Genomic DNA, 27,500 nt, shown 5'->3' with positions numbered 1-27,500 from the left:
AACTAAAACAGACACTAAAAGTGAACCCAATGAACTAAAAATAATGACAAAGGGCAAAGACCCTGGGAAGTTTTAAAGACACCCAAACAATGACCGCAAAAATACACCCAAAAACTAATGACACCCAAATAATGAACACAAAATAAGACACCAAAATAATGACACCAAAGCTAATGAACGCAAAGCAGACCTAAAAGCAAGACAAAAGCAAGACACCCTTTTAAAGACATACAAAACAATAACTAAATAAGACACCCAAAAACAGACACGCAAAAAAAGACACCCAAAAACTAATAAAAAGCAAGACACAAAAAAATGACACAAAAAATGACACCCAAAAAATGACACCAAACAAAGACACTACAAAGCCAATGACACTTAAGCCAAGCAAAACTAATGACACGCAAAGTAATGACACACAAAACTAATGACACCAAAGCTAATGACCTAAAAGAAAAACTCAAAGCTAAGCACCAAAGCTAAGCCCCAAACCAAACCAAAGCAATGACACGCAAAGCAAGACACCACAAAGCTAATGACACACAAACCAAAAATAAAAAAATGACACCAAAGCAATAATCAAAGCAAACACTAAAAAATGACCCCAAAGCAATGACACTACAAACCCAAGACAAAAAGCAATGACACCAAAAAGCAATGACACCCCCCAAACTTGACACGCAGAAACACGCAAGGCCAATGACCCAAAGCAAGCCCAAGGTAATGACACAAAGCAATGAAAACCAAAACAGACACCCAAAATAATGACACTGCCAATGAACCCCAAAACAATGACAACAAAACCAGAAATCAAACAAAGACATACAAAGCTTTACACCCAAAAAACCAAGACACGCAAGGCTAATGAACTACAAAACTAATAAAAAAAGCTAAAACCGCAAAGTAAACCAAAACAATGACACTTCGGTAATGACACTACAAAGAATGACACTGCAAAACTAATGACACTGGGGTAATGACACTACAAAGTAATGGCAAAGCTAAGACACTGCAAAGAATGACACGAAAGACACTAAGCAATAACCCCAAAACAATGACACTGCAAGGCAATGACACACAAAGCTAATGACACTGCAAAACTAATGCCACCGCGCAATGACCTTTTCAAAGCAAGACACCACAAAGCAATGACCCAAATAATGAACGCAAGGCAGATAACGCCAATACCCAAAAATGACACACAAAGTAATAACCCAAAACAATACATCAAGGCTAATGACACAAAACTAAGAACTGAAAAACTAATGAACCCCCAAAAAAAGACACCCAAAAAAAATGACACTGAAAGCAAAACACTGCAAGGTAAATAATAAGACACTAAAAATAATGACACGCAAGGGTAAACCCCAGAATACACTCAAACCTTGCCCGAAAAGGGAATGACACCAAAAAGACACCACAAAGCAAGACACTGCAAAGCTAATGACACTGCAACGACACCAAAGCCAAGACTGAAGACACACAAAATAATGACACTGCAAAGCAAGACACTAAAAACTAATGACACTGCAAAGCAAGACACGCAAGGCTAATGACACCAAAAAAGACACCCAAAAACTAATGACATAAAAATGACACTCAAGGCAATGACACTCAAACAAACACCAAAGCAAGACACTGCAAAGGAATGACCTCTTAATGACACTGCAAAGCAATGACACTGCAAGGCTAATGACATAAAACTAATGACACAAAAGCAAGAACGCAAAGCTAAACACTGCAAGGCAATGACACTGCAATGACACCCAAAAAACATAAAAAAAGGCCTGAAACAAGACATAAGGCCAATACAAAGGCTAGCCCTACAAGGCAAGACACACAAAAAGACACGCAAACCAAGACCGAAGTAAGACACCGCAAAACCAAGACACCGCAAGGCTAATGACACCAAGGCAAGACACTACAAAGCAATTACTCAAAGCAATGAAAGCAAAGCAAGACACGCAAGGGTAATGACATAAAAACAATGACACTCAAAGTAATGCCAAAAGCCAACACGCAAAGCCAGACACCCGGGGAATGACACCAAAAGGGAAGACACCGCAAGGTAAACACTCGGCTAATGACAAAAGCAATGACACGCAAATAATGACACCAAAGGGTAATGACACTACAAAGCAGCCTAAAAGCAAAAAAAAAGACACGCAAGGCTAATACACTAAAAAATAATGACACTACAAAACTAAGCACTACAAAGCAATGACACCACAAAGCTTGACACCGCAAAGGAATGCCCAAAAGGGAAGCCACCAAAGAAAGGCTAATGACACTACAAAGCTAATGACACTACAAAGCTAATGACACTGCAAAGCTAATGACACTGCAAGGCTAATGACACTGCAAAGCTAATGACACTGCAAGGCTAATGACACTGCAAAGCTAATGGCACTGCAAAGCTAATGACACTACAAAGCGAATGACACTGCAAAGCTAATGACACTACAAAGCTAATGACACTACAAAGCTAATGACACTACAAAGCTAATGACACTACAAAGCTAATGACACTACAAAGCTAATGACACTACAAAGCTAATGACACTACAAAGCTAATGACACTACAAAGCTAATGACACTACAAAGCTAATGGCACGACAAAGCTAATGGCACGACAAAGCTAATGGCACGACAAAGCTAATGACACTACAAAGTTATGGCTGCTGTTCATTTTCTTTGCAAAGTCAAGGATTTTTCAGTGTAGAGTTATAGACACTGTCATCTCTAATGGCAAGTTATAGACACGGTCATCTCTAATGGCAAGTTATAGACACGGTCATCTCTAATGGCAAGTTATAGACACGGTCATCTCTAATGGCAAGTTATAGACACGGTCATCTCCAATGGCAAGTTACTACAGATTCCCTTTGCAAAGTCAGAAGATCAATATATGATACTGAGAAGATAATCCAATCTGAGGAGATTTTGAAACGTTAACTCTTGTAAGAACGATAAAACGAAGAACGTTAATCCTTGCATTAACGATAAAATGAAAAACGTTAATATTTGGAAGAACGATAAATGAAGAACGTTAATACTTGGAAGAACGATAAAATTAAGTGCAAGTGATGGAAGCAGCTGGGAGAAGTGGAGAAGTGCGCAGCTGGAAGGAGTGGATGATGGAGCAGCTGGGAGGGTTGGATTAGGTATCAGAACAGCTGGGAGGGTTGGACCAGGTATCAGAACAGCTGGGAGGGTTGGACCAGGTATCAGAACAGCTGGGAGGATTGGACCAGGTATCAGAACAGCTGGGAGGGTTGGACGAGGTATCAGAACAGCTGGGAGGGTTGGACCAGGTATCAGAACAGCTGGGAGGGTTGGACCAGGTATTAGAACAGCTGGGAGGGTTGGACCAGGTATAAGAACAGCTGGGAGGGTTGGACCAGATATCAGAACAGCTGGGAGGGTTGGACCAGGTATTAGAACAGCTGGGAGGGTTGGACCAGGTATCAGAACAGCTGGGAGGTGTGTACTAGGCATCAGAACAGCTGGGAGGGTTGGACTAGGTGTCAGAACAGCTGGGAATGGGTGGACTAAGGACCAGAACAGCTGGGAGGGTTGGATTAGGAACCAGAACAGCTGGGAATGGGTGGACTAAGGACCAGAACAGCTAGGAGGGGTGGACTAGGGACCAGAACAGCTGGGAGGGGTGGACTAAGGACCAGAACAGCTAGGAGGGTTGGACTAGGAACCAGAACAGCTATTAGGGTTGGACTAGGGACCAGAACAGCTGGGAATTGGTGGACTAAGGACCAGAACAGCTAGGAGGGGTGGACTAGGGACCAGAACAGCTGGGAGGGGTGGAATAAGGACCAGAACAGCTGGGAGGGTTGGACTAGGAACCAGAGCAGCTAGGAGGGGTGGACTAGGGACCAGAACAGCTGGGAGGGGTGGACTAGGGACCAGCACAGTTGGGAGGTTTGGACTAGTTACCAGAACACCTGGGAATGGGTGGACTAAGGACCAGAACAGCTAGGAGGGGTGGAATAAGGACCAGAACAGCTAGGAGGGGTGGACTAGGGACCAGAACAGCTGGGAGGGGTGGACTAGGTATCAGAACAGCTGGGAGGGTTGGACTAGGTATCAGAACAGCTGGGAGGGTTGGACTAGAGACCAAAGCAACTAGAGCCGTACTCTCAAGTACAAAGCAGATACACAAACTGCAGAAGCTTTCCATGGGATAACGTTACGTTCTCTGTAGAGCTTATCAGAGAGAAGCTTTATTCAAAGGCACAGCTTGCAATCTGTGCTGTTTCATCACAACAACGATACAGTATTGGAGACAGCAGCGGAGACTATTGGAGACAGCAGCGGAGACTAAAGGAAACAACCCAACATTACCGAGACGGGAGTTTTTTTTACCAAGGGGAATAACGTGGGAGAAGCTGCATCCCCCTTGGAAAACCTTAAGCAGAATTAAATGACATTATCAGAGAATTAAAATAAATGTCTTACACTAGTTATTGATGCGATGACAATAGTAAAATGACTAACAGTTATTTATTAAAATTAATGAAAGAATCATAAAACTGCAGCATGTCAGAAGACAGGATAACACACGGAAACTCTCACGGACATAACACACACATGCACTGAGACATGTCAGAGTGCAGGGTGACGTACACCGTCTTCCTCTCCTGCCGTAGTGGAAATGCAGTCACATACACACAGACACAGACACACTGGAGTGTGTCAGAAGTCAGGATGAGACGCACACTAACTCCCTCTCCTCCCTAGTGGAACTACAACCACCACACGTCCCTAATAAGACGTCAGCCTGTTGGAATAACCTCCTCGAGATGAAGATTAATCTTGTCATCCCCTCAGATTCCCAGCTTCCGCTGATGTCTCTGCCGCCTCTGAGGACAAGAGGCTACAGTGGCCGGAAGACAGAGAGCCAATAAACGTAGGTAATACATAGACGCTCAATGCAACGTATTAAGCCACGATGTGTTGTATACTGATACATACAATACTTGCCAGATGATGAATAAAACACATGTGCAACATTTGGCTATTTTTATTACCAAAATAAAGCAGATAACACGAACCCTTTCCCACAATAAAGATACCCAAATGTTGCACATGTGTCTCATTCATCAGATATCATCATGAGTGATGTTATATCATCAGATATAACATCACTCATGCGGTCATCGTATAAAAAAAATTGCATGTAGAGTGCATGCAATAAACAACGCCTTAGTCTCTAGTTCCGTACTCAAACATTCGCAGAATTTCTTGCTGCATTCCATCTATATTACTGTAATTTCACTTCAGTGACATGCAAACTGTGAAGCGTTGAGGAATTATCTTAATGATGGTGTTGTTTGTACCCGAGAGATTAGTAGTCCATCAAAGTTTTGGATTTTGAAACAACGGCCATTTCAACACCGACTCATCCTGCTATCTAGCCTAACAGAGAGGCTATTACAGCTCTGATGCTCTCAGAGCAAAGCCCTGAAATTCGGTAGCGAGGCAGTCCACGGTAGCGAGGCAGTCCACGGTAGCGAGGCGGTCCACGGTAGCGAGACAGTCCACGGTAGCGAGGCAGTCCACGGTAGCGAGGCGGTCCACGGTAGCGAGGCAGTCCACGGTAGCGAGGCAGTCCACGGTAGCGAGGCAGGCCACGCTAGCGTGGCAGTCCACGGTAGCGAGACAGTCCACGGTAGCGAGGCAGTCCACGGTAGCGAGGCAGTCCACGGTAGCGAGGCGGTCCACGGTAGCGAGGCAGTCCACGGTAGCGAGGCAGTCCACGGTAGCGAGGCAGTCCACGGTAGCGAGGCAGTCCACGGTCGCGAGGCAGTCCACGGTAGCGAGGCGGTCCACGATAGCGAGGCAGTCCACGGTAGCGAGGCAGTCCACGGTAGCGAGGCAGTCCACGGTAGCGAGGCAGTCCACGGTAGCGAGGCAGTCCACGGTAGCGAGGCAGTCCACGCTAGCGAGGCAGTCCACGCTAGCGAGGCAGTCCACGCTAGCGAGGCAGTCCACGCTAGCGAGGCAGTCCACGGTAGCGAGGCAGTCCACGGTAGCGAGGCAGTCCACGGTAGCGAGGCAGTCCACGGTAGCGAGGCAGTCCACGGTAGCGAGGCAGTCCACGCTAGCGAGGCAGTCCACGCTAGCGAGGCAGTCCACGCTAGCGAGGCAGTCCACGCTAGCGAGGCAGTCCACGCTAGCGAGGCAGTCCACGCTAGCGTGGCAGTCCACGGTAGCCAGGCAGTCCACGGTAGCGAGGCAGTCCACGGTAGCGAGGCAGTCCACGGTAGCGAGGCAGTCCACGCTAGCGAGGCAGTCCACGCTAGCGAGGCAGTCCACGCTAGCGAGGCAGTCCACGCTAGCGAGGCAGTCCACGGTAGCGAGGCAGTCCACGGTAGCGAGGCAGTCCCCGGTAGCGAGGCAGTCCACGGTAGCGAGGCAGTCCACGCTAGCGAGGCAGTCCACGGTAGCGAGGCAGTCCACGCTAGCGAGGCAGTCCACGCTAGCGAGGCAGTCCACGCTAGCGAGGCAGTCCACGGTAGCGAGGCAGTCCACGGTAGCGAGGCAGTCCACGGTAGCGAGGCAGTCCACGGTAGCGAGGCGGTCCACGATAGCGAGGCAGTCCACGGTAGCGAGGCAGTCCACGGTAGCGAGGCAGTCCACGGTAGCGAGGCAGTCCACGCTAGCGAGGCAGTCCACGCTAGCGAGGCAGTCCACGCGAGCGAGGCAGTCCACGCTAGCGAGGCAGTCCACGCTAGCGAGGCAGTCCACGCTAGCGAGGCAGTCCACGGTAGCGAGGCAGTCCACGGTAGCGAGGCAGTCCACGGTAGCGAGGCAGTCCACGGTAGCGAGGCAGTCCACGGTAGCGAGGCAGTCCACGCTAGCGAGGCAGTCCACGCTAGCGAGGCAGTCCACGCTAGCGAGGCAGTCCACGGTAGCGAGGCAGTCCACGGTAGCGAGGCGGTCCACGGTAGCGAGACAGTCCACGGTAGCGAGGCAGTCCACGGTAGCGAGGCAGTCCACGGTAGCAAGTACTCTGATGGTCAAACATGGTATCAAATACGGACAAAATGCAAATATGACCCACGAACAGCAGGAGGACACTTAACGTGGAATTTTTCGCTCACTGTGAACCTTGTCAATTCGATTAACAAGACACATCTTGATTGGTACGACGTTTTGCCAACACTGAATTCTTTTCACTTTAACAGTGGCAACTGTTACACTGCAGATGTGATTATACTGTTAGCAGTATAACATCCTCTACTGTATTAGACTGAAGAAGCGTTGTGAACAGGCGAAACATCTCGTCAGTAAAGACACCCATGTGTTACACATGTGTCTTGTTGTAATAATAATATAATATAATAATGTCTTTATTTCTACAAGTACAAGTACAAGGTCCTTGTGACATTAATGACATTTTACTATATAGACAGTCGCTTGTTATGCTGAAAATTTCGGGAAAAATTAAGTCAGTTTTGTCCCAGGATGCGACCCACACCAGTCGACTAACACCCAGGTACCCATTTTACTGATGGGTGAACATAGACAACCGGTGTAAGGAAACACGTCCAATGTTTCCACCCCTTCGCCGGGAATCGAACCCGGACATTCATCGTGTGAAGCGAGAGCTTTCACCTTCAGCCCACGAGGCGTAGTGACATTAATAATAAGTAATTCATAATTAATTCAGCGGATTGCTACCACACCCAGGATGCGACCCACAACAGTCAGCCAGAAAACAGGTACCTAGCTACTTACTACTAGGTAAATAGGAGCAACAGGCGTCAAGAGATTTATCTATAGTCTTGATTTCCCCCCCCCCCCTCAATATTTAACCTGGACCTTCGCTTGTAAGCCAGAAGAATTCTATGTCGCTATACTGGAAGATGTAGAGAGAGCCTGGAGACCGCTGCTTCTCCTTGAGGTGTCTCCTAGTACTGGAGACCTGAGGAGGTTGTGAGTAAGCAGGTGTTCTGTTTCCTCCAAAAGTAGTAAATTGTAAACAGAATTCTCGAACAATTGTGGAGGAAAATGATCTGTCTATATATATACATATGTATATATATATATATATATATATATATATATATATATATATATATATATGTATATATATATATATATATATATATATATATATATATATATATATATATATATATATATATATATATATATATTTATATATATATAAATTATTTTCGTATTGATGAGAGGCAGAAGGGGGCAACTCTGTACACTGAGCGCCCCTTCAACGTACTAAAGCTCTTTTCTGTTTCCTACGAATATAACGCTGATCGCTAAACATGAAAGGAAAAGAAAATATTTACACAACGAGAGGTTGTTGTGGGTAAACTTTGTCCCAAGACTCTGATCCAACAGGATTTCAAGAATAAATATTGGATCAACTTAGTGCTGTATGAGGTTCGAACTTTAACCCGGGTTGAACCCTGGGCGAGGTGGGACGAGTGGTCACTCGTCCCACTTGCTGCCTGGGTTACCTAAGAGTTAAACTGTTGTAAAATCGCTATGGAAACAAGCCACACTGCTTGGCTTCCCATGGCTTATCTTGGGTTATTAGTCCTGAAGGGTGATTAATCCTCCTGGATACTAAATCTCCGATGGTACTAATTCTACGGGATTACTTGTTAGAAAGAAAAAATCTCCTACTGTCATGTCATATTCCAGCATTTTATCTTAGTGCTGGTGGATGGAAGAAGCAGCAAACCCTCAAGTTGTAGTTGCAAGTATAGAGTCTCAGCTCCTGGCCCCACCTCTTCGCTAGTCGCTACTAGGTCCACTTTCTCTCTCTCGCACCTCTTCTTAAAGCTATATGTATGGATCCTGTTTCCGCTACTTCGTTCACGAAATGATGGACAACGTTTCGTTCAAAAGCAGCGCCATCAACTTGATGTAACTTCCCACGAGCGAAACATGGCAATGATAAAACCTCAGTCTGTGTCATGCGTGTTTCCACCCAGCTTAGTGCTGCATGATCTTAGGATACGTTAAAGCATCCTACTGCCTGTGATCTCCCGCGAGACACAGCCTCCCCGTGCCCTCTAGCACCCGCAGACGCCAACAGCATCAAAGCGTTGCGAGTTAGTGGTGGTTTCTTTGTGCTAATAGAGCTTTTGTTCCTCTTGACAACCTTGCTTTTATTACCAACCTTTTTTTTTTCATTTTTTAATCTCCGGCCGGAGTACAGATCGGCCACATCCAACCATCCAGTTCCCGATAATTTTGACCGTCGTTCTGACGTTGAAATTTCAAACGAAATGCGATTACATTATTTGTCATGGACATAATGACCATTTGCGTTTTATTTTGTTACAATGACGCAGAAAATAAATATCAGAACACGGAGTCGTAATTTGAACAATTAAAAGCATTTCATTTAAACTCAAACACGAAATATTAATTTGAAATGTACTATTACGATACACCCACCATAAAAAAATATCTGGATGCGTATTCTCATTCGCCTGAATATTCCAATAGGAATAATTGCAAAAGTTTATCAGGGGGTAAAACATGACGAGGGAGAGGGAAAAAAGGCAGAGTGGACCACCAGAGTATCACACCAGAGCAATTATACACACACACACACACACACACACACACACACACACACACACACACACACACACACACACACACACACACACACACACACACACACACACACACACACACACACACAGGGAAATCATCAACGATCAGTTACTGATATAATTCCGCTATGGTTAACAAATATTGAAATCAATGCAAATATTCTCTCGTATTTCGCGTATGTTTTTATTGGGAAATAATAAAGGCAAATTTGCTACAAAGTTCGTTTATTTTAGATAAATTAGTGACCTTTTTCTACGAAAATTTTTCAGAATGTTTTAAAAAATATATTAGATAATATTCTAACTAACTACAACTCGTATGTGCCTAAGTATGTTCATAAGAAATAATATGAAGTTTATGGCAATTTATTGAGGAGACGTTTCGCCCACGAGAGACTATCAGTTCTTGTGAAACTGATAAAATGCCACAAACTACATAATGTGGCTAATAATCATATTCTCGGGTATATAATAATGTCATCGATATACATCGATATATTACAGAAACCTGTTATTAATTAGTCGAGACCTGGGTATCAAAGAACCTCTTCACACGACCACTTCGACTAAAGGCGCCCGCGTTATATGGCGCAACGATACTCAATTCATGACTGGCTAATAGTGGCTTCTCGCCGTAAACATTTACATTATTTTATAGTTTGGAACTTTGCCTCTTAATGGTAAAAGCTGCACGAGCCTGGGGGTCAAAGCGTCCATCAGAGAACCTCCAGGGACCTGTAACCTGGAAGACGAGCGTGGTGATGGGGCCCATCTGGTGATGGGGAAAGGTATTTGGTGATGGGGACATCTGGAAGATGCTATTACCGTAACGTATTTCCTACACATCACCTTAACCCGGCTTCTGCTCTACTCAGATGTACTGTACGTGTGTACCCAACACCTTAACCACTTCTTAACTATGCTACTTCTCTCTATCCTTCCCCAGGTATCACATCAACAGTTACACCAGCAGATTATCAACCCTCTCACCACATCAAAAACACCCCAGCATTAACATCCTAACAACTTCGTCCCCTACCATCCTGAACCACCTTCCAGCATCTCACCCTCCAGTGCATCTCTGACATCACCTTCACCTACAGGAAATCATCCGAGAGATGAACCGCGTGGGTCTGATGGTCGATGTCTCTCACGCCTCCAGCAGGACCTCTAGAGACGTGCTGGCCACCTCCCGCGCCCCCGTCGTCTTCTCACACTCTGCCGCCCGTGCCCTGTGTGACATAGAGAGGAACGTACCTGACGACATCCTCAGCTCCTTGGTGAGTAGAGATGCTGGCTTAGGTATCCTGGGTTCCAGGGTCTGTAAAGACCTGTATCCAGGGCTCCTAAAGATTTGTATCCAGGGTTCCTAAAGATTTGTATCCAAGGCTCCTAAAGACCTGTATCCAGGGACCTTAAAGACCTGCATCCAGGGTTCCTAAAGACTTATATCCAGGATCCCTAAAGACTTGCATCCAGAGTTCCTAAAAACTTATATCCATGGTCCCTAAAGTCCTGCATCCAGGGTTCCTAAAGACTAGTATCCAGGGTTTCTGAAGACTTGTATCCAGAGTTCCTAAAGACTTGTGTCCAGAGTTCCTAAAGACTTGTATCCAGGGTCCCTATAGACTTGCATCCAGGGTTCTTAAAGATTTATATCTAGTGTTCCTAAAGGCTTGTATCTAGGGGTTCCTAAAGACATGTATCCAGGGTTTCTACAGACTTGCATCCAGTGTTCCTAAAGATTCTTGCATCCAGTGTTCCTAAAGACTTGTATCCAGGGATCCTTAAGACTCTTATATTCATGGTCTTTTAAGTCTCCTTGAGGCAAAAGTGTTCCTTGATCTCATTCTGTTTACTGGGCTTCTCCTGTTGTTTTTAATAATCTTGATTTTTTCTTCTGTCTCTTCATTCCTCACTCCTTGTGTTTCCTTTTTATTCCTCAAGCGCTGTATTTCTCATCATTCCTTATTCCTGCGTTCTCTCCTCATGCCTCTTCCATTTCTCCATTCCTTTAGTCAATCCTTGTCACTGTGTCTCTCTTTCTCGTCCTCCTTTCTGTGTTCCTAGTTGCTATTGCATCCAACAGGGAGAGCTCGGGTTACTTATCAAAACTACAAACCCAAGAAGGGTATCACAGCCACCAACACCACCAATACCACCACCAGCACCACCACGACCACCAGCACCACAAAAACCACAACCACCCGCACCACCACCCACAGGGTTAAGCCACAGGAAGTAACGCTTAACGCACTGGTCTGTGTGTTTTAGAACCTACTCGCCGTGGGTTCAAAACCCCACCCGTTCCTTGATTTGATTATCACTTAGTTTTACATGGAGAAGCTGCCTGAAGTGGGGAGGGTGAAGAAGAAGCCACAAAGAGTGGATTGTGGAGGAGCAGCTACGAGAGTGGAGTGTCTAAGAGCTATTACAAGTGTTGAGTGTTTTCAATAACATTCCCTCGGGACAGACGTATTTTACCCAGTAATTCTGAAATGAAAATTCATTCTCTGTCCTTCAAGAACATTTTTTCACTCCTTTCTTCTGTAATAACGTTCCCAGCTCCGCTCACCAGTAACGTTCTTCGCTACATCATTCGCTCGTTCAATAACTCCTTCGTTAAATAACAAAAAGGCACAATACCGTGACTGGAACGATACACAAATAACCCGCACATAGAAGAGAGGAGCTTACGACGACGTTTCGGTCCGACTTGGACCATTTACAAAGTCACATTAACATTATTGCAAACTAGAGGTGTGACAGGTGGTAACGAGAGGCGTGACAGGTGGTAACGAGAGGTGTGACAGGTGGTAACGAGAGGTGTGACAGGTGATAACGAGAGGTGTGACAGGTGGTAACGAGAGGTGTGACAGGTGGTAGCAAGAGGTGTGACAGGTGGTAACGATAAGTGTGACAGGTGGTAACGAGACGTGTGACAGGTGGTAGCAAGAGATGTGACAGGTGGTAACGAGAGGTGTGACAGGTGGTAACGAGAGGTGCTCTCCATTTCGTTAGTGTGACATTGTAAATGGGCCAAGTCGGACCGAAACGTCGTCGTTAACTCCTTCGTCCAATAACAATGTTCCTCACTCCGTTTCCTCGTAACGTTCCTCACTCCTTCGTCTCTCAATAACGTTCCTCACTCCATTCGTTCACCTGGAGCACAGCGAACGTTCTCTCAGAGGTGGTGAACGTGGGCTGCCACAACCTACACTCTCCACTGCAGATGGAACGATCTTAGACTTTTTTTTAGAGGCAGGATATTGTAATGTGTTGGTCTTGCTTCTAGAAGGAAGCAATGAATGTTTCAGGGGGAAGTTTGTGTGTCAGAAGCATTATTGCTAACGAGAGGTGTGACAGGTGGTAACGAGAGGTGTGACAGGTGGTAACGACAGGTGTGACAGGTGGTAACGAGAGATGTGACAGGTGGTAACGAGAGGTGTGACAGGTGGTAAAGAGAGGTGTGACAGGTGGTAACGAGAGATGTGATAGGTGGTAACGAGAGGTGTGACAGGTGGTAAGGAGACGTGTGACAGGTGGTAAAGAGAGGTGTGACAGGTGGTAACGAGAGGTGTGACAGGTGGTAACGAGAGATGTGATAGGTGGTAACGAGAGATGTGATAGGTGGTAACGAGAGGTGTGACAGGTGGTAACGAGAGGTGTGACAGGTGGTAACGACAGGTGTGACAGGTGGTAACGAGAGATGTGACAGGTGGTAACGAGAGGTGTGACAGGTGGTAACGAGAGGTGTGACAGGTGGTAACGAGAGGTGTGACAGGTGGTAACGAGAGGTGTGACAGGTGGTACCGAGAGGTGTGACAGGGGGTAATGAGAGGTGTGACAGGTGGTAACGAGAGGTGTGACAGGTGGTAACGAGAGGTGTGACAGGTGGTAACGAGACGTGTGACAGGTGGTAAGGAGACGTGTGACAGGTGGTAATGAGAGGTGTGACAGGTGGTAACGAGAGGTGTGACAGGTGGTAACGAGAGGTGTGACAGGTTGTAACGAGAGGTGTGTAGGGGTGGTAACGAGAGGTGTGACAGGTGGTAACGACAGGTGTGACAGGTGGTAACGAGAGATGTGACAGGTGGTAACGAGAGGTGTGACAGGTGGTAACGAGAGGTGTGACAGGTGGTAACGAGAGGTGTGACAGGTGGTAAGGAGACTTGTGACAGGTGGTAATGAGAGGTGTGACAGGTGGTAACGAGAGGTGTGACAGGTGGTAACGAGAGGTGTGACAGGTGGTAGCGAGAGGTGTGTAGGGGTGGTAACGAGAGGTGTGACAGGTGGTAACGAGAGGTGTGACAGGTGGTAACGAGAGGTGTGACAGGTGGTAACAAGAGGTGTGACAGGTGGTAACAAGAGGTATGACAGGTGATGAGGATATGTGTAACAGGTGATAACGAGAGGTGTGACAAGTGGTAACGAGAGGTATGACAGGTGGTAACAAGAGGTGTGACAAGTGGTAGCAAGATGTGTGACAGGTGGCAACTAGAGGTGTGACAGGTGGTAACGAGAGGTGTGACAGGTGGTAACAAGAGGTGTGACAGGTGATGAGGACTGGTGTAACAGGTGGTAACGAGAGGTGTGACAGATGATGAAGAGAGGTGTGACAAGTGGTAACGAGAGTTGTGACAGACAGACAGATAGACAGACAGACAGACAGACAGACAGACAGACAGACAGACAGATAAACAGAAAAGAAAGAACAACTCACTCGTTCCAGTAAATGAAAAGCTGATAGCGAAAGCCGTAGACTTTCACTGGCAGCTTCGCTGTAAGAACGTCTTCACCTCGTCCATTCACCTGTCAGACTTTCACATAGATTTAGAAACGAGTGTTTAGACGTTCGCATAAACGTGAAAGCTCGTTGTCAAACAGATCTAGAAGTTAACGTTTAGACATTCACATTCGTTAACAGCGTCAATTATCAACGGTCGTGTTGACTTAGAAATACTCTGTTATAAGATGCATTAGATTTAGAATGTTAGTTTGAGACGTTTTGAACGTTAGTTTGAGAATATGAATAAATAAGATAAAAACTGAAGACCTGATAAATACAACGATGACTGCTAAATAGAAAGATGATTGATAAATAGAACGATAACTGTGAAATAAAAACGATGACTGATAGATGGAATGATGACTGATAAATAGAATGATGACTGTGAAAAAATGATGACTAGGAAATAGAATGATGACTAGGGAATAGAATGATGACTGTGAAATAGAATGATGACTAGTAAATAGAATAATGACTAGGAAATAGAATGATGACTAGGAAATTGAATGATGACTAGGAAATAGAATGATGACTAGGAAAAGGAATGATGACCGTGAAGTAAAATGATGACTAGGAAATAGAATGATGATTAGGAAATAGAATGATGACTAGGAAATAGAATGATGACTAGGAAATAGAATGATGACTGAAAAATAGAATGATGACTGAGAAGATGAACGACGGCCTCTGATATCCTCTAAAATCCGTAAATCACCAGAACAACCAATTACCACTAATTACCAACTAGTGAATCTAGGAACGAGTCTTCGCTATTTCTAACTACCACTAGCAAAAAAAAAATCCTAATATACATCATTTCACTCACTCGAGTACAGTTGATAGAGGGGGAAAAAAGGGGGAAAAAAGGGGGAAAAAAGGGACACGCAAAAATAGATTTATCATAATGATTTAAAAGAGAAATATTCTCATTTTAAAGAGTCATTCTTTTTTTTAGGTAAATTATGATTTTACTCCGGCGGACAGACGTTGTTGTGTTGGTATAATAAATATGTGTAGATTTAATATGCTGTGAGGAGAGGGGAGATGGAGTGAGTAGATAGGGTTGGAGTGAGTAGATGTGAGTTGAAGTGAGTAGACTTAAGTTCAGTTAAACTGACATATCTGGTCTCTTTTACAGGCCGTGAACGGTGGCATTGTTATGGTCAGCTTCTACAACGAATTTCTCACTTGCGGACAAGAGGCATCCATCAACGACGTTATAGGTACGTTTTAAAAGACGTCTTGCTCAACTTATCTGCATGCACTCACCTATTTGTATTCACCTTTTTGTGGTTGAAGGGGTCGAGTCTTAGCTCCTGGGCCCGCCTCTTCACCGGTTGCTACTGGGCCCTCTCTCTCCCCGCTCCATGAGCTTTATCATACCTCGTCTTAAAACTGTGTATGGTTCCTGCCTCCACTACGTCATTTTCTAGGCTATTCCACTGCCTTACAACTCTATGACTGAAGAAATACTTCCTAATATCTCTCTGACTCATTTGTGTCTTCAACATCCAATTGTGGCCTCTTGTTTCTGTGTCCCCTCCCTGGAACATCCTGTCTTTGTCCACCTTGTCTATTCCACGCAGTATTTTATATGTCGTTATCATGTCTCCCCTGACTCTCCTGTCCAGCAGTGTCGTCAGGCCGATTTCCCTTAATCTTTCTTCATAGGACATTCCCCTTAGCTCTGGAACTAACCTTGTCGCAAACCTTTGTACTTTCTCTAGTTTCTTGACGTGCTTTATCAAGTGCGGGTTCCAAACAGGTGCTGCATACTCCAGTATGGGCCTGACATACACGGTGTACAGTGTCTTGAACGATTCCTTACTAAGGTATCGGAATGCTGTTCTCAGGTTTTCCAGGCGCCCATATGCTGCAGCAGTTATCTGATTGATGTGTGCTTCCGGAGACATGCTCGGTGTTATACTCACCCCAAGATCTTTCTCCTTGAGTGAGGTTTGCAGTCTTTGGCCACCTAGCCTATACTCTGTCTGTGGTCTTCTGTGCCCTTCCCCTATCTTCATGACTTTGCATTTGGCAGGATTAAATTCGAGAAGCCATTTGCTGGACCAGGTGTCCAGTCTGTCCAGGTCTCTTTGAAATCCTGCCTGGTCCTCATCAGATTTAATTCTCCTCATTAACTTCACATCGTCTGCAAACAGGGACACTTCTGAGTCTAACCCTTCCATCATGTCGTTCACATATACCAAAAATAGCATTGGTCCTAGGACCGACCCCTGTGGGACCCCGCTCGTCACAGGTGCCCACTGTGATACATCATTACGTACCATGACTCGTTGTTGCCTCCCTGTCAGGTATTCTCTGATCCATTGCAGTGCCCTTCCTGTTATATGCACCTGATGCTCTAGCTTCTGCACTAATCTCTTGTGAGGAACTGTGTCAAAGGCCTTCTTGCAGTCCAAGAAAATGCAATCAACCCACCCCTCTCTCTCGTGTCTTACTTCTGTTATTTTATCATAAAACTCCAGAAGGTTTGTGACACAGGATTTGCCTTCCATGAATCCGTGCTGGTTGGCATTTATGCTCTTGTTCCGTTCCAGATGCTCCACCACTCTCCTCCTGATAATCTTCTCCATAACTTTGCATACTATACACGTCAATGACACAGGTCTATAGTTTAGTGCCTCTTTTCTGTCTCCTTTTTTTAAAAATGGGAACTACATTTGCCGTCTTCCATACCTCAGGTAGTTGCCCAGTTTCCAGGGACGTGTTGAAGATTGTGGTAAGTGGCACGCACAACATATCTGCTCCCTCTCTAAAGACCCACGGGGAGATGTTGTCCGGTCCCATTGCCTTTGAGGTATCGATGTCCCTTAGCAGTTTCTTCACCTCCTCCTCATCTGTATGTATGTCGTCCAACACTTGTTGGTGTATTCCTTGCTGGTGTCCCCATCTGGTCTGTCCCCCCAGAGTCCTTCCTGTCTCTACTATAAATACTTCCTTAAATCTCGTGTTGAGCTCCTCACATACATCTTGATCGTTTCTTGTGAGTTCTCCACCTTCTTTCCTCAGCCTTATCACCTGGTCCTTGACTGTTGTCTTCCTCCTAATGTGGCTATACAGCAGTTTCGGGTCAGATTTGACTTTCGATGCTATGTCGTTTTCATACTGTCGCTGGGCCTCCCTCCTTATCTGTGCATACTCGTTTCTGTGGGTCCTTGTTTTCCTGGGTCCTATGCCTCCTGTACCTTTTCCATTCTCTGTTGCACTTAGTTTTTGCCTCCCTACACCTTCGGGTAAACCAAGGACTCGTTTTGGTCTTCCTATTATTTCTGTTTCCCTTGGGAACAAACCTTTCCTCTGCCTCCTTGCACTTTGTTGCCACATACTCCATCATCTTGTTTACTGATTTTCCTATCATTTCTCTGTCCCACTGAACCTTCTGCAGGAAGTTTCTTATACCTGTGTAGTCCCCCCTTTTATAGTTTGGCCTGTCCCCTTCAGTTTCTGTTACCTTCTCCACTTGTAACTCTACTATATAATCAAAACTCAGAACCACGTGATCGCTAGCTCCAAGGGGCCTCTCGGTGAACACAAGATCCAGTCTTGCTGGCTCATCCTCCCCTCTCTCTCTGGTTGTGTCCTTGACATGTTGATGCATGAGGTTTTCAAGTACCACATCCATCATCTTGGCTCTCCATGTTTCGGGACCCCCATGTGGCTCCAGGTTTTCCCAGTCGATCTCCCTGTGGTTAAAATCGCCCATTACCAGTAACTTTGCTCTGCTCGAGTGAGCTCTTCTTGCCACCTCAGCCAGTGTGTCCACCATCACCCTGTTGTTTTCTTCGTACTCCTCTCTTGGCCTCCTGCAGTTCTGTGGTGAGTTATACATCACTCCAATGACTACTTTATGTTCTCCGGACTGAATTGTACCTACAATGTAGTCTCTTTCTCCAATCATGTCCATGCCTTCCATTTCCTCAAATCACCATCGGTGTTTTATGAGCAGTGCAACCCCTCCTCCCCCTCTACTCCTTCTATCTTTCCTCAGGATCTGATATCCCGTTGGGAAGATTGTGTCTGTTATTGTCTCAGCGAGTTTTGTTTCTGTGACTGCTATGATGTCTGGGGATTTTTACTGATTCTTTCGTTCCACTCCTCATGTTTATTCGTTATTCCATCCGCGTTTGTGTACCAAACTTTCAGCTTCTTTTCTATCATTGTGGTCATGCAAGAATATTGGGGTTGGGGGAGCGAGAGCCTTGGTGGGGGCCTATATGGGCTGTGGTGTAGGTGGGGTTTGTGATGATGGGGGTGGGGTCAGAATGCCCATAAGGGACAGCTGTTGGGGTGAGGTTTGTGATATGGGGGTTGGTGGCAGAGGGAACAGTGAGTGGGTTGTAGTATAGGTTGCTCAGTTGCGTTGGGAATGTCGCGGTTGGAGTCTTTTGGTGGGAGATTCTGTGGGGTGTGTTTGCCCTTCCTCCTGTGTCTGGGTCCTGCTCATCATCGTCATTGCCTCTCGTTCCTCCTTGCGTCTCTGTACCCTCTCTTTCAGTGTAGTCCTTTCTTCTTGTGTTCTGTTGCGGTCGAGGTATACTCTCTGGTACCCCTGTTTGTCCCTCAGTCTTGCTTTCTCTTCCAGAATCCTGGTTCGAACTGATTCTTCCTTGAAAATTACTTTGACAGGCCGTATCCTTCCACTCGCAAACCACCCAATTCTCTGAAAATTTGTCACCTGGGTCATATCGCCCTCACCTATTGTTTTCATGATGCCTTCAATCATTTTTTTTCTCCTCCTGTTTTATTTCTTCAAAGTTGTCCCCCTTGGCTTCTTGGAGCCCGTACACAAAAACTGACCTCGCCCTTTCCTCCTCCCACTGAGTCTCCATCTGCGTCCTCTGAGGCATTTTATTTCCTTCCATTGACATGTTCTTGCCTTCAGTCCCTGTCATATCTGAAACTTCTATTCTCAGTGAACTGTCTTCCATGACCAGCTGTCCCTTGCTACTGCAGTTGGCTGTTAGAATCTCTGCATATAGCATTCTATCATTGTCTTCGGACCTGTCATTTGATCTTAGTGTGCTCCTCGTCTTTTCCCTGGCCCCACGTGGGTCTGATAGGGCCTTCGCGTACGGCATGTCTCCGTTGTTGCTGTTGTGAGTGTGTGTGTGCTGGTGTGTGCTGGTGTGTGATGCGTGTGTGATAGTGAGTGCTGGTGCATGATGGTGTGTGGGAACGGGACATGTGTACTAGCATCATGAAGTCACAGTATGTTTGACATCTGCAGTCATCAAGCGAAGGAGAGTTTCGTCAGATATATTACCAGCCAACTAATTTCATCCATATGTCGGAGTTCATCCTAATTCATCCTAGTTCAACCGGAAAGCTTTACCTCAATCTTGGCATTAGGAGCCAGTCAATAGTCTTCTGCAGCGCCATCCATCAATAATTATCTGACTTGAAGCTCACTGAAGCTCCCGGCTCACAATCCACGAAACTTTGGTTCAAACACTAGGAAAGACAGACATATGTCCAGGAGGTCTTTCTATTAACCTGCTTACTGAGCTCACCTGAGGAAGAATCGTGCCCTCATAACTTCCCCAGGTGACCAGCAGAGGTTACATACAGGTCATAGAGGTCACTCAAAATAGCATACTAAAATGGCATGAAGAATTAATGGGTTAGAGTCAGTGTTAGTTCATATATATATATATATATATATATATATATATATATATATATATATATATATATATATATATATATATATATATATATATATATATATATATATGCAATAAGATCACAGTAAACAGGTGATTTCAGAATATGCAAAACAACCACTCTGAAAGAAGAGAGAAATTCCAAGCGCTTTCGTGACTACTCACATTATCAAGGAACTATAGTTCCTTGATAATGTGAGTAGTCACGAAAGCGCTTGGAATTTCTGTATTCTTTCAGAGTGGTTGTTTTGCAAATATACATATATATATATATATATATATATATATATATATATATATATATATATATATATATATATATATATATATATATATATATATATATATATATATATATATATATATATATATATATATTGCTGCGAATAAGCCAAATTGACAATTTAGGTTACAAGGGCAGCGGACATTTTTCCGAATAATTAGAGTGGAAATTTATGTCTCCAATAAATCAGCGAAAAATCATTTGGAACATGACGGGGGAAAATTATACATCACTGATTTCAATGAATAATAAATTAATTTAAGATTGTTCTAAAACTCTAGAACACGATCAGTAGGAAAAGTCTAACATAAATTACGTTCATTACCGCAAGACTTAGGTCAGGTCTCTGAATTAATTTCTGGCACAACACCACACATGTTTACACAGTTTAAACTCAAAAATATATATGTAAAAAAAAGTATGAGAACATTTTATAAATTATTTGTTTTTTAAGCCAAAATTTTATCTAATTGAACACGATTCTGCTTACGAGGCACGATGTGTATATATATATATATATATATATATATATATATATATATATATATATATATATGTGTGTGTGTGTGTGTGTGTGTGTGTGTGTGTGTGTGTGTGTGTGTGTGTGTGTGTGTGTGTGTGTGTGTGTGTGTGTATGTCGTGCCGAATATGTAAAACTTGCTATTTTGACTTAAATAGCAACGCTCTTCTTGCCGAAGAAGGCAATCGAAAATTTGTTTATGAAATAATTTCGCGAAAATCATTCTGAACCTAACGAAAAAAAATATATTTCACTGTGTTTGTTTAGTATTGAATTACTATAAGCAAATCTAAAATATATTTAGTTGGGTTAGGCTATAATAAATTGCTTTTGTTATAATAAGGTTAGGTAAGTTTTCTAAGATTCTTTTGGTGCAAAATTAAAAATGTTTACATTAACAATAATGAAAAAGTATCTTTAAATGTATAAAAGAAAATATTCGAAAAGACTTAATTTTAAATGAGTTCTAGCTAATTGACCAGTTTTGCATATTCGGCACGACATATATATATATATATATATATATATATATATATATATATATATATATATATATATATATATATATATATATATATATATATATATATATATATATATATATATATATATCATACATACATACATATATTCATACATATATTCATACATATATACATACATACATACATACATACATACATACATACATACATACATACATACATACATACATACATACATGCAAACAAAACGACATGGGTTCAAATCCTCGGCTAGTCGCAGTGTTGTTATTGATTTAATATACTCGTTCGTAGTTACAATAATAAAAAATGCTGCACGTGGAGGCTATACACCAAACGGAGACTAGAATGAAATTAGCTCAGAGGCACCTACACCACTGTATGTCCTTGGATCAAGGTAAAACACCTAGCTCTGCTGGGTGCTTCGTTTTTGTAGGATTGTGTGGTCTTGTGAGTGAGAGCGTGAGGTGTGATTTTCGCGCACGATGAGGGGGGCCAGAACGAAATGTGTTCGAATCCTCGGACAGTCGCAGTGTTGTTATTGATTCAAAACCACCGTTCATGGTTACAATAATATATATATATTTATATATATATATATATATATATATATATATATATATATATATATATATATATATATACAGATATATCAGATCACTTTCTAGTTGTAGCTACACTGAGAGTAAAAGGTAGATGGGATACAAGGAGAATAGAAGCATCAGGGAAGAGAGAGGTGAAGGTTTATAAACTAAAAGAGGAGGCAGTTAGGGTAAGATATAAACAGCTATTGGAGGATAGATGGGCTAATGAGAGCATAGGCAATGGGGTCGAAGAGGTATGGGGTAGGTTTAAAAATGTAGTGTTAGAGTGTTCAGCAGAAGTTTGTGGTTACAGGAAAGTGGGTGCAGGAGGGAAGAGGAGCGATTGGTGGAATGATGATGTAAAGAGAGTAGTAAGGGAGAAAAAGTTAGCATATGAGAAGTTTTTACAAAGTAGAAGTGATGCAAGGAGGGAAGAGTATATGGAGAAAAAGAGAGAAGTTAAGAGAGTGGTGAAGCAATGTAAAAAGAGAGCAAATGAGAGAGTGGGTGAGATGTTATCAAGAAATTTTGTTGAAAATAAGAAAAAGTTTTGGAGTGAGATTAACAAGTTAAGAAAGCCTAGAGAACAAATGGATTTGTCAGTTAAAAATAGGAGAGGAGAGTTATTAAATGGAGAGTTAGAGGTATTGGGAAGATGGAAGGAATATTTTGAGGAATTGTTAAATGTTGATGAAGATAGGGAAGCTGTGATTTCGTGTATAGGGCAAGGAGGAATAACATCTTGTAGGAGTGAGGAAGAGCCAGTTGTGAGTGTGGGGGAAGTTCGTGAGGCAGTAGGTAAAATGAAAGGGGGTAAGGCAGCCGGGATTGATGGGATAAAGATAGAAATGTTAAAAGCAGGTGGGGATATAGTTTTGGAGTGGTTGGTGCAATTATTTAATAAATGTATGGAAGAGGGTAAGGTACCTAGGGATTGGCAGAGAGCATGCATAGTTCCTTTGTATAAAGGCAAAGGGGATAAAAGAGAGTGCAAAAATTATAGGGGGATAAGTCTGTTGAGTGTACCTGGTAAAGTGTATGGTAGAGTTATAATTGAAAGAATTAAGAGTAAGACGGAGAATAGGATAGCAGATGAACAAGGAGGCTTTAGGAAAGGTAGGGGGTGTGTGGACCAGGTGTTTACAGTGAAACATATAAGTGAACAGTATTTAGATAAGGCTAAAGAGGTCTTTGTGGCATTTATGGATTTGGAAAAGGCGTATGACAGGGTGGATAGGGGGGCAATGTGGCAGATGTTGCAAGTGTATGGTGTAGGAGGTAGGTTACTGAAAGCAGTGAAGAGTTTTTACGAGGATAGTGAGGCTCAAGTTAGAGTATGTAGGAAAGAGGGAAATTTTTTCCCAGTAAAAGTAGGCCTTAGACAAGGATGTGTGATGTCACCGTGGTTGTTTAATATATTTATAGATGGGGTTGTAAGAGAAGTAAATGCGAGGGTCTTGGCAAGAGGCGTGGAGTTAAAAGATAAAGAATCACACACAAAGTGGGAGTTGTCACAGCTGCTCTTTGCTGATGACACTGTGCTCTTGGGAGATTCTGAAGAGAAGCTGCAGAGATTGGTGGATGAATTTGGTAGGGTGTGCAAAAGAAGAAAATTAAAGGTGAATACAGGAAAGAGTAAGGTTATGAGGATAACAAAAAGATTAGGTGATGAAAGATTGAATATCAGATTGGAGGGAGAGAGTATGGAGGAGGTGAACGTATTCAGATATTTGGGAGTGGACGTGTCAGCGGATGGGTCTATGAAAGATGAGGTGAATCATAGAATTGATGAGGGAAAAAGAGTGAGTGGTGCACTTAGGAGTCTGTGGAGACAGAGAACTTTGTCCTTGGAGGCAAAGAGGGGAATGTATGAGAGTATAGTTTTACCAACGCTCTTATATGGGTGTGAAGCATGGGTGATGAATGTTGCAGCGAGGAGAAGGCTGGAGGCAGTGGAGATGTCATGTCTGAGGGCAATGTGTGGTGTGAATATAATGCAGAGAATTCGTAGTTTGGAAGTTAGGAGGAGGTGCGGGATTACCAAAACTGTTGTCCAGAGGGCTGAGGAAGGGTTGTTGAGGTGGTTCGGACATGTAGAGAGAATGGAGCGAAACAGAATAACTTCAAGAGTGTATCAGTCTGTAGTGGAAGGAAGGCGGGGTAGGGGTCGGCCTAGGAAGGGTTGGAGGGAGGGGGTAAAGGAGGTTTTGTGTGCGAGGGGCTTGGACTTCCAGCAGGCATGCGTGAGCGTGTTTGATAGGAGTGAATGGAGACAAATGGTTTTTAATACTTGACGTGCTGTTGGAGTGTGAGCAAAGTAACATTTATGAAGGGATTCAGGGAAACCGGCAGGCCGGACTTGAGTCCTGGAGATGGGAAGTACAGTGCCTGCACTCTGAAGGAGGGGTGTTAATGTTGCAGTTTAAAAACTGTAGTGTAAAGCACCCTTCTGGCAAGACAGTGATGGAGTGAATGATGGTGAAAGTTTTTCTTTTTCGGGCCACCCTGCCTTGGTGGGAATCGCCCAGTGTGATAATAAAAATAAAAAAAATATATATATATATATTATTATCACACTGGCCGATTCCCACCAAGGCAGGGTGGCCCGAAAAAGAAAAACTTTCACCATCATTCACTCCATCACTGTATTGCCAGAAGGGTGCTATATACTACAGTTTTTAAACTGCAACATTAACACCCCTCCTTCTGAGTGCAGGCACTGTACTTCCCATCTCCAGGACTCAAGTCTGGCCTGCCGGTTTCCCTGAACCCCTTCATAAATGTTACTTTGCTCACACTCCAACAGCATGTCAAGTAATAAAAACCATTTGTCTCCATTCACTCCTATCATATATATATATATATATATATATATATATATATATATATATATATATATATATATATATATATATATATATATATATATATATATATATATATATATATATAATGTACATTGGCAGTAGGAGACGGTCGGAGAAACGCAACTGACTGGATCTGATTTATCGCAAATTTAATTCATGAGTGTCTATTAAAAATGTCAGAAAATATTATTGAAGTGTCAATCTGTTTTCGAACTGTGAGCATCAGAGGAGGAGGAGAAGCATCAGGCGATGATGCTAACCTCGAGGGAGAGCTGAAGAGCTTGTCGACGACCTCGAGAGTCTCGTACGATCAAGGGTTTTAATGGATGGTTAATGGTATTTAATAACTATCGACTGCACGAGGGTCATTAAGGTTTCGTGTCACCTCTTCACTTCTAATCAAGAACTCTTTAATATCTAAAGGTTAAACAAATCTCTCAGTGTATATTTCCCTGGGGATATACATATATATATATATATATATATATATATATATATATATATATATATATATATATATATATATATATATATATATATATATATATATATATATATATGTCGTGCCGAATAGGCAGAACTTGCGATCTTGGCTTAAACAGCAACGCTCATCTTGCCATATAGGACAAGCGAAAATTTGTGTATGCAATAATTTCGCCAAAATCATTCTGAACCTAACGAAAAAAATATATTTCACTGTGTTTGTTTAATATTAAATTATTGTAAACAAATCTAAAATATATATAGTTGGGTTAGGCTAAAATAAATTGTTCTTGTTATAATAAGGTTAGGTAAGTTCTCTAAGATTCTTTTGGTGCAAAATTAAAATTTTTTACATTAACATTAATGAAAAAAATATATCTTTAAACGTATAAGAGAAAATTTTACAAAGGACTTAATTTTAAATGAGTTCTTGCTAATTGACCAGTTTTACATATTCGACACGACATATATATATATTTATATATATATATATATATATATATATATATATATATATATATATATGTGTGTATATATATAAATATATATATATATATATATATATATATATTTATATTAAGGTAGTAGGTTGGTAGACAGCAACCACCCAGGGAAGTACTACCGTCCTGCCAGATGACTGTGAAACAGAAACCTGTAACTGTTTTACATGATGGTAGGATTGCTGGTTTCTTTTTCTGTCTCATAAACACGCTAGATAACAGGGATATCTTGCTACTCCTACTTACATTTGGTCACACTTCACAGACACGCACATGCATATATATATACATACATCTAGGTTTTTCTCCTTTTTCTAAAAAGCTCTTGTTCTTCTTTATTTCTTCTATTGTCCATGGGGAAGTGGAAAAGAATCTTTCCTCCGAAAGCCATGCGTGTCGTATGAGGCGACTAAAATGCCGGGAGCAATGGGCTAGTAACCCCTTCTCTTGTAAACATTTACTAAAAAAGAGAAGAAGAAAAACTTTATAAAACTGGGATGCTTAAATGTGCGTGGATGTAGTGCGGATGACAAGAAACAGATGATTGCTGATGTTATGAATGAAAAGAAGTTGGATGTCCTGGCCCTCAGCGATACGAAGCTGAAGGGGGTAGGGGAGTTTCGATGGGGAGAAATAAATGGGATTAAATCTTTAGTATCTGAGAGAGTTAGAGCTAAGGAAGGGGTAGCAATAATGTTGAAGGATCAGTTATGGAAGGAGAAAAGAGAATATGAATGTGTAAATTCAAGGATTACGTGGATTAAAGTAAAGGTTGGATGCGAAAAGTGGGTCATAATAAGCGTGTATGCACCTGGAGAAGAGAGGAATATAGAGGAGAGAGAGAGAGATTTTGGGAGATGTTAAGTGAATGTATAGGAACCTTTGAACCAAGTGAGAGAGTAATTGTGGTAGGGGACCTGAATGCTAAAGTAGGAGAAACTTTTAGAGAGGGTGTGGTAGGTAAGTTTGTGGTGCCAGGTGTAAATGATAATGGGAGCCCTTTGATTGAACTTTGTATAGAAAGGGGTTTAGTTATAGGTAATACATATTTTAAGAAAAAGAGGATAAATAAGTATACAAGATATGATGTAGGGCTAAATGACAGTAGTTTGTTGGATTATGTATTGGTAGATAAAAGACTGTTGAGTAGACTTCAGGATGTACATGTTTATAGAGGGGCCACAGATATATCAGATCACTTTCTAGTTGTAGCTACACTGAGAGTAAAAGGTAGATGGGATACAAGGAGAATAGAAGCATCAGGTAAGAGAGAAGTGAAGGTTTATAAACTAAAAGAGGAGGGAGTTAGGGTAAGATATAAACAACTATTGGAGGAAAGATGGGCTAATGAGAGCGTAGGCAATGGGGTCGAAGAGGTATGGGGTAGGTTTAAAAATGTAGTGTTAGAGTGTTCAGCAGAAGTTTGTGGTTACAGGAAAGTGGGTGCGGAAGGGAAGAGGAGCGATTGGTGGAATGATGATGTTAAGAGAGTAGTAAGGGAGAAAAAGTTAGCATATGAGAAGTTTCTACAAAGTAGAAGTGATGCAAGGAGGGAGGAGTATATGGAGTAGTAGAGAGGTTAAGAGAGTGGTGAAGCAATGTAAAAAGAGAGCAAATGAAAGACTGGGTGAGATGTTATCAACAAATTTTGTTGAAAATAAGAAAAAGTT

General features: G+C 42.8%; 1 protein-coding gene across 1 annotated transcript in view; it reads left to right on the top strand.

Moving 5' to 3' along the window:
• Nucleotides 1-10,721: 10,721 nt before the first annotated feature.
• LOC138854629 (dipeptidase 1-like) overlaps nt 10,722-27,500 on the top strand; it is a 57,528-nt gene continuing 40,749 nt past the window's right edge. The window contains exons 1-2 of the mRNA XM_070098824.1: nt 10,722-10,894; nt 15,542-15,626. Of these exons, the coding sequence (XP_069954925.1) occupies nt 10,733-10,894; nt 15,542-15,626 (247 nt within the window). The 5' untranslated portion in view covers nt 10,722-10,732. The remainder of the gene's footprint in view (nt 10,895-15,541; nt 15,627-27,500) is intronic.

The sequence above is a fragment of the Cherax quadricarinatus genome, chromosome 65 (assembly GCF_038502225.1).
Source record: "Cherax quadricarinatus isolate ZL_2023a chromosome 65, ASM3850222v1, whole genome shotgun sequence".
Lineage (NCBI taxonomy): Eukaryota > Metazoa > Arthropoda > Malacostraca > Decapoda > Parastacidae > Cherax > Cherax quadricarinatus.
Note: the sequence above shows the minus strand (reverse complement) of the source record. Positions and strands in the feature narration are given on the sequence as shown.